This window comes from Aethalodelphis obliquidens, unplaced genomic scaffold (genome assembly GCF_003676395.1).
Source record: "Aethalodelphis obliquidens isolate GAN/ISIS:26980383/991018 unplaced genomic scaffold, ASM367639v1 scaffold51, whole genome shotgun sequence".
Taxonomy (NCBI): Eukaryota; Metazoa; Chordata; class Mammalia; order Artiodactyla; family Delphinidae; genus Aethalodelphis; species Aethalodelphis obliquidens.
The window spans coordinates 8,907,770-8,920,606 of NW_020837995.1; the positions used below are offsets into that span (position 1 = coordinate 8,907,770).

General features: G+C 37.1%; 1 protein-coding gene and 1 long non-coding RNA gene across 4 annotated transcripts in view; both read right to left on the reverse strand.

Annotated features, from left to right (window-relative positions):
* The window catches only part of LOC113608041 (uncharacterized), a 542,162-nt gene that overhangs the window by 449,636 nt on the left and 79,689 nt on the right, over window positions 1-12,837 (reverse strand). The window lies entirely within an intron of this gene.
* Window positions 1-12,837, reverse strand: part of INO80 (INO80 complex ATPase subunit) — a 131,884-nt gene that overhangs the window by 75,213 nt on the left and 43,834 nt on the right. For all 3 annotated transcript variants that reach the window (XM_027083906.1, XM_027083908.1, XM_027083907.1), the window contains exons 8-14: window positions 11,732-11,785; window positions 9,911-10,114; window positions 7,054-7,249; window positions 6,095-6,162; window positions 4,804-5,013; window positions 4,244-4,324; window positions 3,271-3,366 (exon numbers count right to left, since the gene is read on the reverse strand). In XM_027083906.1, coding sequence (XP_026939707.1) covers window positions 3,271-3,366; window positions 4,244-4,324; window positions 4,804-5,013; window positions 6,095-6,162; window positions 7,054-7,249; window positions 9,911-10,114; window positions 11,732-11,785 — 909 coding nt within the window. The remainder of the gene's footprint in view (window positions 1-3,270; window positions 3,367-4,243; window positions 4,325-4,803; window positions 5,014-6,094; window positions 6,163-7,053; window positions 7,250-9,910; window positions 10,115-11,731; window positions 11,786-12,837) is intronic.

Consider the following 12,837-nt stretch of genomic DNA (forward strand, 5'->3'; position numbering starts at 1 on the left):
AAAAGATACCATGCAAATACTAGCCAAAAGAAAGCTATTTAATATCAGAGAAAATAGACTTTAAGGCAAAAGTCTTAAAGGAGGAATTTCATAGTAATAAAAGGTTCATTCACCAGGAAGATAAAATTATAAATTTGTATACATCTCACAGCCTCAAAGCAAAAACAAAAGAAAACAGAATGGATAAATCCATAATTGTTGCAAATATTAACACATCTCTTTCAGTCAGTAATAGGAGAGGCAGACAAAAAAATCAGTAAAGATAAAAAAGAGCTGAACAAGTTAACAAACTTGACCTAATCAACATATATACAACACTGTATTCAACAAGTACAGAATAACTATTATTTTCAAACACACACAGGACATTTATAAAAACTGACCATATGCTGAGCTATGACAGCAAAGCAACAAATTTCAAAGGATTAAAATAATAAAAAGCATGTTTTCTTATCAGTGGATTTAAGCTATAAATAACAAAAAGATACCTAGAAAACCATCCTTTGTGTAGAGAGTAAAAACAACACTTTTAAATAACCCATGAATCAAATAAGAACTTACAGTAGAAGCTAACAGTATTTTGCATTGTAAGATAATGAAAATGTGACACATCAAACCTTTGGATGGCTACAGTCATGCTTAGAAAGCAATACCCTTAAATATACATTAGAAAAAGCTGAAAATCAACAATCTAAGCTCCATCTCAAGATGACAGAAAAAGAAAAAAGTTTACAAAAAAAGTAGACAAGAATAATAAAAGAGCAGAAATAAATGAAATACAAAACATACAGAATAGCCAATTTCAGGAATGAAAAGTGGTACATTAACTAGAGAAAAAATGTAAATCTTATTTCATGAAGAAAAGGAGGTCAGAGGCAGTAATCATACTAGAACCATAAAATGAGTGTTACTCAGACACCTGCCAAATAAAATGAACTTTCTGATGTTATCATCATAGATCTAAGTATCTTTTGAATGTAACCAGATTATAAATCTGAGCAGAGTCTACTTCTAACTATGTTCTACAGGGAAGCAAACACATTTCTGACAATTACCATAGAATAGACAATTCTATTCTATGGTAATAGAAACAATGAATCAATAGAGCAGGGGTCATTAAACTTTTCCTATAAATGGCCAGATAGTAAGAATTTTAGTTTTGTAGGCCACACAGTCTCTGCCACAACTACTCAACTGTGCCTGTTGTACTGTGAATGCAGCCATAAATAATAAATAATCAAAGGTGTGGCTGTATTCCAATATACATGTATTTAAATTTCATATATCATTTGCTACGAAATATTTTTTAATCAACAATTTTAAAAAGTAAAAACTATTCTTAGCTCATAAGCTGCACAAAAGAACACGTGGTGGATTCCTCAATAAGTTAAATATAAAGTGACTTAGCAATTCCACTCCTAGGTCTATACCCAAAAGAACTGAAAACAGGACAGGTGTTCAAACAAAAACCTGTACATGAATGTTTATAGCAGCACTATTAACAATAGCCAAAAGGAACAACCAAAATACCCATCAACAGATGAATGGATAAACAAAATACAGTATACCCAGATAATGAAATATTATTCACTATAATATTATATGTTATACTATTATGACTGAAATATTATTCAGTCATAAAAGGAATGAAGTGCTGATACATGTTACAACATGATGAACCTTGAAAAACCTACTAAGTGAAAAGCAGCAGCCAGACATAAAAGGCCACATTCCAGGTATACAAAATATTCACAATAACCAAACCACAGAGACATAAAGCAGATTTGTGGTAGCCAGGGACAAGAGGGAAAGTGAAATAGGGAGTGACTGCTTAATGGGAAGGAGATTTCTGTTTGGTATAATGATAAAATTCTGCAATACGATAGCAGTGATTATTGTACCACACTGTAAATGTACTTAATACTACTGAATTGTACACTTTCAATTGGCCCACAGGCCATATTTTACTGACCCCTAGACTAGAGCTTCAAAAGGAAACTCCACGTGCAAATGAAAACTCAGTGTCAGGCATGGGTATAAAGTCAAAGGAGAGGTACCAATGACGTAAGTAGTACTACATTGCCATCTATCGGCCAGTGAAGGAAATATTGAAAACTTTAGTGGTTTGGAAGAAAATTTTAAGACAATTTTTCAAGCTCCTAATTGTTTGACATGTACTAAACGACAATAACAACAACAAGAAAGCAGAAAAAAGATGAGGGGCTCCTTATTCAATGTGAAAAAACCCTAGAGAAAATATTCAATAAATTGCCTTAGAACGATCTCACCTCCTTAGAAAGTTAAGAATGAGTCAGCCAAGCTAAAAGCCATATACCTAATGTGCCTTGTAAACAGTTCCTAAGTCTATTAATTCAGCCGCAAAGGTGGGGCCACAGACACAAAGGTGCCCCAAAGTGGAATATCCCAGACATGTCCCTATTCCTTATAAAGTATAAGCCAGAAAAACACCTCCCCCATGACCTCTTAAATTGCATAGAACCCATGATTATTATGGAGACCCAAGATCAGAGATCATGTCAATATCTCTTGATACATATCTCCAAAAAATCCTCCTTACCATGCAACTTCATTATCATTATATTCCTTTAGGGACAAAACAAATATTTAACTCATTTCCTTCTTTTTACTTGCAAATAATATAAAAAATCCTACCCATTCTTTCTTACATCCCAACAACTTTGCATAATTAAACCCCTATTTAAATCTTGTCCTTACTTGATGCAGCATATTTCCCTGCTGATCACATCCTACCTAAATCTCAATTCTTTTCCTCTGAATTAGTTAAATGCAACTCTCACATTATCTACCTTAGACATTATAATCTGGACCAAGACTGAAGAGCTGGCTTTGGAGTGTCAAGAAAATAGATAATCTATGAATAAATTTGAAGGGGGAGGAGTGTGGACAACAATGCCATAAATTATAGTATATGTACCTTGATTTATCAAAACCTATATTAAGCCAGCAAGGCAGACATTTTCTATTACGGCAGTACAACTAGGAGCTACAATTCATGTCGTCAATGCAGCAAATCACTCAAACTGGACTTTGTCTTTCTCATAAAACATAAGGATGTAATATGCTCTTTTATTGCTCCCATCAGTAACTTTGATAGGAAATGTATGCAAGGTTATTTTGAAAAAAAATGCAAGAAATTAAAAGCTATTATGAGCAATTAAGTAAGTAAGGCAGCAAAAAAGGAGTCAGAAAGTTTATTTTAAAAAGCAAGAGAATTTTGTTGATTTTTACCTTAAATTTAGGAACAAATCTAGTAAACTCCTGATGCCAATTGTTAAGTGTAGAAGCAGGTGAAATTATTAAGAAAGGTCCCCAAATGTTCTCTCTCTGAAACAGAAAAACTGGGTCAGCCAACTGCAGGAAAACTGAAGAAATTTAATTCAAAATTATAATTAACGACAAGAGGAGTTTAAGAATAGGAGATGCATTACAACAAGAGAAATGGTTCGTATCTCCCATACCTGCACACTCAATGATAATATCCTATGTTAAGAAAAATAATATTCTATGTTACTAATAACACAGGCAAGGAAGTTGCTCGCACACACCTTGAGGAAAAAAAAACCAAGCAATTACTCCCCACCCGCCCTTACGGGTCTTAGTTTATATCATTCACAAAGCACTTATGACATACTGACTTGTATGTGTTGCTTTTCCTTATACTAGATGATCACAACTATTTTACTATTATTTAATTGGTATAGAGTTTTCTGCATTTTTCAAAATGCTTTCACGCATTTCTTCTCATTTAATTCTCACAAATTTCCTGTAAGGCAGATAGTATCCCCACTTTGCAGAAGTGGAAACCAAACCTCACAGAGTTAAAGTGAAGTCAGGTCAAAAGAGGCTAAGTGAATTGTCCAAGTTTACACTGCTAGTAAGCACAGAGCTGAGATGTGAAACCAGGTCTTCTGATCTAACTAACTACAGTGTTTTTGCCACTACAATGGTGGTTCTCTACAGAAGTGGGAGATGGGGAATGAAAACACACATGCTTAGAAACTGTCCTAGTCTTCTTGAAAACCAGAATGTTTCACCACACTGTATCACCCACCCTGTAAAGGCCTTGAAGGCAAGGAGCAAGTCCTACTGTCTTGGTATGCTACAGAGTCTAGCGTACTGCTTGATAATGGCTGATTCTCAATAGAAAATGACCCTAGGATGGACAGAGAGGAAGAAGAAAAGACTGCATGCATCTACCCACCTCAGCCAGATGGGCAAGGAGGGCAATGCTCTGTACTGTCTTACCAAGTCCCATTTCATCGGCAAGAATGCCATTAATACCCTGGAAAAAAAATACACATAGTTAACACCTCTCACATTGCATTACACAGGGTTCAACTTACTGCCAAAAAGAACTACCCAAAATGTCAGACTTGTTCAAACGAAAGTGACTAGAGATACCCAGCTTCAGCACTATTACTACTGTAATGATTCCTTTTGCCAATTCCACAGCTACAACTCTGAATCATGAGACAAACACGCCAAAGCCAGTTTTTCAGCTAATCTAATCCAGGTACAAGTAATCAGGTTTATTACTAAGACTACTTAAGACAAACTTTATACATGATGCAAATAATCCCCAATAAAATCTCCAGGTTAGAAATATACAGACATCTTTCTGATTCTTGTCAAACGATAAAGCTTTTTAAAAAGGATGAAATCTAAAACATTATCTTGTGCTCATTTCACAATACACTGAACCAACGACTTTAGGAAAACAGATAACAAAACAGAGTGGGTATGAATAGTTCTAAAATTTACCTGTTCATAGAGATTTGCCAACCAATTCATGCCTTTCAGCTGATAACCTTTTAATTTGCCATTAAAAATTGTAGGCTGTGGAATATCCTCACCAGCCCGGATAGATGGGTTTGCCAGGCTATAACTCTCCCCAAACCCAGTGCCAGACTTGTTTGCTGCCCGTAGGGCAGCTGCTCGACTTTCTTTTGCATCTTCATCAAATGACCTTGTCTGGAAAATAAAAATATATTAGAAGAAATATATAAGAGGAAAATAATTAAATTCAAATAAAATTCATAATGCCAATATATCTAACTTGTGCTAGTTGGAACAAACTTTCTGATAATATAATGTAATATATTACATGTAAGCATAATACACTTGACTCTTGAACAACATGGGTTTGAACTGTGTGGGTCAACTGATACGTGAAGTTTTTTCACTAAGTATGTGCAGGAGTACTACTTGATCCTGTGGTTGGTTGGATATGTGGATGTGGATCCATAGGTATGGAGGGCTGACTGTAAAGTTATACAAAGATTTTTGACTGCAGGGTGGGTCGGCACCCCTAACTCCCAGAGTTACTCAAGGGTCAAGCGTAAAGTATATTACTAATATTTTAAAATTATTTTAACAATTATATTGAGAATACATTTCTGATAGACAGGCACTAAGCCATATTACACAATTACTTGCTTCATCAATGAATTTACTAAGATTTGATATAAAACCTGTTTGATTGGTTGGGGTTGGTGAGGAATAGGTTGAGTTTGTCTCTATCCTTGATTTGGACCCTGTCAAAGTTACACAGGGGCTCCTATGCAGTATATTAAACTGTATTTTCCTTACTTAATTTGATCTAACTGCAGTTTCTTTCTGATTTCATTAAATGTCACTATATCATGAACAAGCAAGTTATTACTAAAGTAAAAGAAGGTGCTAACTTAGCAGTTTTAATACATGATATAACTTTCTTAACATGCAACAGTGTGGACTTTTTCACTAAACAACCATGATCCACTTCATTCTATATTACCCATGATCACCAGGAAGGACAGAAGAAAAAAAATAGACAAACTGTCTTAGCGTCAATCAACACATTCTTAAAGCTCAGACAAGTGAATGCTCGTTTCCCATCTTTCCTCAGGTATTACTCTAAAGTAAATAGAGACACACACACCCCCAATGCAGTCACATACACATGTACACGTCCATTAATGTTTTTAACTGAAAATATGATTAAGATTAAAGGAAGACCACCTAAGTAAAAAGTTGTATTTCCAGGGCCCAACATTTCATTTTTAAGACTCACCCGCGCCTGATGAATATGGTAAGCATTTTCAGCATTCTTCAGGGCCTGGGCTTTGAAATGGTTACTATCTGAAAAGGGAAACGTGTAGATTATAACACCTCATTAACTGATCTCCTTTAAGGATGCAATTTATACTAGCATATGTGGATCCCTGACGCCCACATTCTATTTATCCCTAAGTTCACAGAGGGTGAGGGAGAAGAAAGGCTCAAATTACTTGACAGAGGTAAGGACCTGGAAGTGGCAATGGAGGCAGAGGGCTGCCATGGTCTCTAGGAGCCAAAGCCAGCTCACAAAAGCCACCAGGAGACTGAGCCCCAGTCTCCCAATCCTGCGTTTCTTGCACGAAGCAATGCCGATGCTGGGAAAAGCAAGACAATGAGGATTCAAAATTGTAATATATTTACACCAGGTGATTCCAAAAGAAGAAACAGAGACTGTGTAAATCCCAACATAATCTGAAGCACTCTCATTTTCTCTTATTCTTACTCAACATGATCTTGACCACTATTCTCTGTGAACTTCCTCTCAAACTTTACCCCAATTCCTCCCTCTCTGTGTGGTCACAAAAATACCAAAACAGTCTCTTCTCATGCTTTACTCACATCACCAAGAATCCTGTTATGTGAGAGATGATTTTCTCTAATTAGATATGTTCACTGAATTCTTCTGATACAATATCTTTTATTTCTACGAACAAATCAACACACAAAATATTCCCAAATTTGCAAGATCATATAACCACACCCTTTCCTTTTCAAATTCTTTAATAAAAGTTTTTTATATGCTTATTTTATACAAACATTCACACTTTCCCTACTCCAATAAAATAAATCCCCCTTTTGCTCAATATTACCTATTGATCAAGACAAAACGTTCAAGAATTAATGATGAGTATAGCCTGAGATATGAAAAAATTTTGGGTATCTCCTTCCTCCCATTCCTGATTCAGGACTCACCATAATCCTCCTGTGTGATGTTAACTACCACCCCTCCACCAATGTCAATTTGTCTCTGTGTAGAACTATCTTCCAGTTTCCTTAAGATTTCTTCCTGGATCCCATCGTGACCCATGTCTCGCTTGCGACTCATGAAATGGGCATACAACTCTGTCTGGGTGATGAGGAAGTTCAGTTTTCGCTGCTGCCTCTTGGCCTAAAGGGGAAAAAAGATGAAAGTGAAAAGAGTCAAATCACCAATCACATACAAGGGTAGTCAACAGAATTCACTATACATAGTTTGCAAACAATTCCTTTACAAAGTATTTACCTTTAGAAAGGTAAAAATTGTTAATGAACAAATTTTACTATAACTAAGTCAGTGGTACTAAAAGCAAGGAATAATCTTCATTTATAGCCTAATAATAACCTATGTTTTGCTCTCCTTTACAAAATAAAATCTTTTTTCCACTAGGCTTCTGTCTAAAATGCTTATTTCTTTACTGTATTACTTTTCTTTAATGGCACTGAGATACCAACTAAATTCAAACAACATGCTTTACTTAATAACTTGGGAGATAAATACACGTGTACAGCTTTATTATTTTTAAAAACATAAATGTGTCCAAAAATCTTCTCTAACACCGAAAGGCAAAATAAATGACGAAGAGCTATAAATTATTCTGAAAGTCAATGAAGGAGGTATATGAGAATAAGAAGCCCATGAAAAAAGAAAATGCTCCCCAAAACAGCCTACTGTTCATCTGTGATAATGATAGCTATAAAACACGAATATAGACCAAATACAAAATCACAAGCACATATACCTTTTTTTAAAATATGAGAAAGCTAAATTCAAAGTGCCTCTGAAATAACCTAGTAAGAAAAATAATCATTGTCAGTAAAAATAATTCTTCAAGATAAACAATAAAATGAGTAAGCAAATGATTCAAAAGACTGAATTATATGAAATACAGCATACACAATAAATACCAAATCAAAGAATCATTATTCTGCATGAACTATTTTATAATAAAATTCATATGAAGTATACTTGATTTATCCTTGATCCACCTCCACAAGAGAAAAACAACAATAAAATAAGGAACATGGCCAGGAAGGACATAAGTCCCAAAGTATGCTACACAAAACTAGACTTTCTCCTTAAGGTTTTATAACACTTTAGCCAAATTCAGATTAGAAAAAAAAATCTGAGAGTTTGAGAGAAAACTGATTTATTTTCATAAAGGATACAGATGTTCATGTTCTAAAGCTAAAGTACTGTCAAGAAAACCTTTCTAGGAACTTCCCTGGTGGTCCAGTGGTTGAGACTCCGTGCTTCCACTGCAGGGGGCACGGGTTCATTCCCTGGTGGGGAAACTAAGACCCCGCAAGAGGCACAGTGCAGCCAAAAATTAAAAGAAAACCTTTCTAAATTAAACCATAAAAAGTAACATTTTCTTTAACTTTAAGGAAGTCAACTACTATGTGCCTAAATGAAGAAGGCAAATTAAGGGAACAAGGATACATCAAAAATGTCTTAATTCAAAAATTCAGAGAAAAAGACACATAAGTCAACATAATCACAGATGAAAGCCTCATCAGTTAGCTATCAACATAACTGAGAGAATGTCTCACAAACCTAGATCATAAGCCAAGTCAGTTTCAAAACTTCAAGATCTGTGACTAACTCAAATGCCTCTAAACTCAGTGAGCAAATATTTCCATTAGCATCAAAAGTTTACTAACTCAATAATATGTTTATCTTCCAGGCAAAGAAACAAGTCACCCAGGGACTTAAGAGAACTGGGCAAAATCCATATTCCCCCTCAAAGGCATGAGACAGGAGGGAAGAGAACTCCAAAGAGTCTCCACGGCTCTGCTTTGACAGGAGTACTACCTATACCCGAAAGAAAACATTCAATCCTGATTCCCTTCCTTCTCCAGACCTCAACTGTCCTTCCACTCATCCCAATGGGCTTACCAATGGCAACATAATAACTCTGTCCTCTTAATCTCTCCTCTTGCTTCCCTGAATAATACTCTCAGCTGATATCAAGCTTAGCAAGAGAACTGACTGAAAGTTAAAACAGAAAAGTAGGCGGCAGCAGGTGGGGAGGGGGGAGGTGTCTCAGAAAACTGAGCTAGTTGTCCATTGTCCCTATCTGGCCCTAAATTTGGCAACCAGCCCTCATCTTCCAACAAATCAAAATTACAGCCAGCATCTGGAACCAAGCCCAGATAAGCTCTAAGCTGTTTTCTTTTTCTTTCATTCCTTTTCTTTTTTTGTGGGGGAAGGCTGGGGAAGGGTGTCCTCCAGAAATATTCAAAAGAATAAGGCTACAAAGAATAGAGGAAACGGGGACTTCCCTGGTGGCGCAGTGGTTACGAATCCGCCTGCCAACGCAGGGGACACACGTTCAAGTCCTGGTCTGGGAAGATCCCACATGCCGCGGAGCAACAAAGCCCGTGTGTCACAACTACTGAAGCTTGCACGCCTAGAGCCTGTGCTCTGCAACAAGAGAAGCCACTGCAATGAGAAGCCCACGCACCGCAACGAAGAGTGGCCCCCACTTGCCGCAACTAGAGAAAGGCCACGTTCAGCAACGAAGACCCAACACAGCCAAAAATAAATAAAATTAAAAAAAAAAAAAAAAAAGAAGGGAGGAAGTGAGCACAGAAGAGGGGTGAAGGCCAGGGAGAGGGCCTTACTAAAAGAATAAAAACAGAACTGATTTACTGGACTAAAACCAAGTTATGTCTTAAAATATGTTTTCAACCATTTCATTAGTTAGATTTATAACTTATGAAATGCTAACCAATCTCTTAATATGGCTGCAGCAATTATGGTTTTCAAAATTTCATGCTATTGCCCTACCTCCCGCATTTCTTCATCCAACTTCCGCTGCTCCAAGGCTTCCTTCTCTGCACGTTTGCGGTGTTCCTTCTCCACCTTCTCATACTTCTTCCAGTACAGAAGCATTTCCTTGGTGAGGCGGCGAGCACGAGGTAAGGTCTCCTTACAGTTTTTCTGGGCCTGCAAGGCAGCTCGACGCACCTCCTTCATGCATTGGTGGGCGAGCTGCAAGTGACAACAATGTTATCACATTGGAGGAGGACCAACACCAGGGCCAGTTCTCCCCTGGACTCTAAACCACAGCATCCCTCAACCTGTTCAGGGCATATAGTCCTCCTATGGCCACATCTCTTTCTCCCTAATCTGATTAACGTCTCTATACAGTCCTGTGAGCCAGTCCCAGACCACAAAGTAATATCAGGGATGAGAAATCTACAGACACATTGCCTTAGAAGATGAAAAAAAAGTATAGTAACCTAAGATGTTCTGGGAAGTTTTGAAATATTATCATACACGTTAATAATAAAAGCTTTCGGGAATTCCCTGGCGGTCTAGTGGTTAGGGCTCTGCACACTCACTGCTAAGGGCCCGGGGGTTCAATCCTTGGTTGGGGAACTAAAATCCCACAAGCCGTGTGGCATGGCCAAAAAAAATTTTTTAATAATAATAATAGCTGTCAGTGTTTATTATATGCTAGGCACCATTCTAAGCTTAACATATATTAAACTAATTCATTCTCCACAAAAACCCTGTGAAGTTGATATTTTATATATAGATGAGGAAATGAGGATGAGTGACTAGCCCAGGGAAACACAACTAGTAAGGTTACCTCATCTAATTCTCACAATACCCAAAGAAAGTTGCATTAATTCCCTCTAAGGGAAAGTATTAATACCATCATTTCTTAGATGAAGAGACTGAGCACAGGATGACGGCATGATTTGCCCAAGGAATTAGCAGTTGGCTATGGTCTTACCCCCAAAATTTGAAAACCAGAAATGCGAGGAAGAGCAATTTTATTTTTAAAATAGATTGAAAAAGAAATGGAACTGAGTTATTTGTAGTGAGGTGGATGGACCTAGAGCCTGTCATACAGAGTGAAGTAAGTCAGAAAGAGAGAAACAAATACCGTATGCTAACACATATATATGGAATCTAAAAAAAAAGGTTCTAACGAACCTAGGGGCAGGACAGGGATAAAGACGCAGACGTCACCACCTAGAGAGGTGGGATAGCGAGGGTGTGAGGGAGGGAGATGCAAGAGGGAAGAGATATGGGGACATATGTATATGTATACCTGATTCACTTTGTTATAAAGCAGAAACTGACACACCATTGTAAAGCAATTATACTCTAATAAAGATTTTTTTTAAAAAAAGAAAAAGACACAGACGTAGAGAATGGACTTGAGGACACGGGGTGGGGGAAGGGTAAGCCAGGACGAAGTGAGAGAGTAGCACTGACATATATACACTACCAAACATAAAATAGATAGCTAGTGGGAAGCAGCCGCATCGCACAGGGAGATCAGTTCGGTGCTTTGTGACCACCTAGGGGGTGGGCTAAGGAGGGTGGGAGGAGACGCAAGAGGGAGGAGATATGGGGATATATGTATACATAGAGCTGATTCACTTTGTTATACTGCAGAAGCTGACACAACATTGTAAAGCAATTATACTCCAATAAAGATGTTAAAAGAAAATAGATTGAGAACATTTAGAAACTCTCTTAAGTACTATTAGATTAAGTATCAACAGGTCACAAGAGACAAGAGCAGCAACCATAGATCTAAATAATAAGAACACATTCCAGCAAAACATAAAATGGGAAATATAATCGTACCTTGCGGCTATTGGTGAGAAACAGGTTACGAGCTGAAGCTTTCTGCTTGTTGGCCTAAAATAGTTAAAAACAATAATTCATTTAGGATTCTTTTTTGAAATACGATTGTGTAGACTGGCACCGTACTTTACTGATCTCCTCAAAGATTAAAAAATAAAATGCCAAACCAAGCGTAGTCAAAATACATTACTTCTTTCAATTAAAATAAAATACGTTACTTCTAAGAGTCACCCAAATGTACCAACTCAGAACCACACATAAAGCTCCTAAAGCCTCATTAAAAAAAATAAACTGGTGTTGTATCTGCCTTAAATTGAGTCTTCTGTATCCTTCTGGAAAGAATTTAAGCTATATTTAAGGCTTGAAGTGAACTAGGAAAATGTAACAACATACCCTAATCCTAGCACCACCCTGATTTAGAACACTGCTTTCTAGGGCCAATATGCAAAGAAGCTGAGACAGCAGGGCACTCAGATACAAAAATCATTAGGAGAAAGGTAAACTAGCTTCTTAGTTTGTGATTCTAGCCCTACCTCCAGCCAAGGCAAACCCACTGCCACTATTATTTAATTTTTACCACCACTTGACCTCATCTTCTTCAACAAAAATTCCAAGGCAGACCTAACACAATATGACTCAGCAGCCCACAACCAAGTCCCAAGCTGCTTATTATGTCTACCACTTCAGTTAAAAAAAAACTAGCTTCAATAAAGAAACCTGATTTTAACCATGATGGTCCATTTATTTGATGTGGGAAAGAAGAGGCAGAGCTGAGTGGCTCTCTGACTATTAAAGAGATCTCCCCCAGACTGTAAAGAAACAATGGGTGCGAAGTTATACAAAGGGCCTGAAAGCCATTTCTATAATAATCCCACCTCAGACTGTCTGATTAAGGGAATTTTTAGGGCTTTTAATAAAAACTTTCTCTAATTCTAGAGCAACTATTGCCACTTTAAAGACAAAAATCTCAAATATTCCCACTGAATTCCTTATCATCAGAGGGCATCATCTGAAGCCTCTTCACCAAGTATGAAACAAGTTTTTCTGTAACTTTTCCCATCACGAATGTTCATACAAAGTCAACAGGCACATGAAAAGGTGCTCAA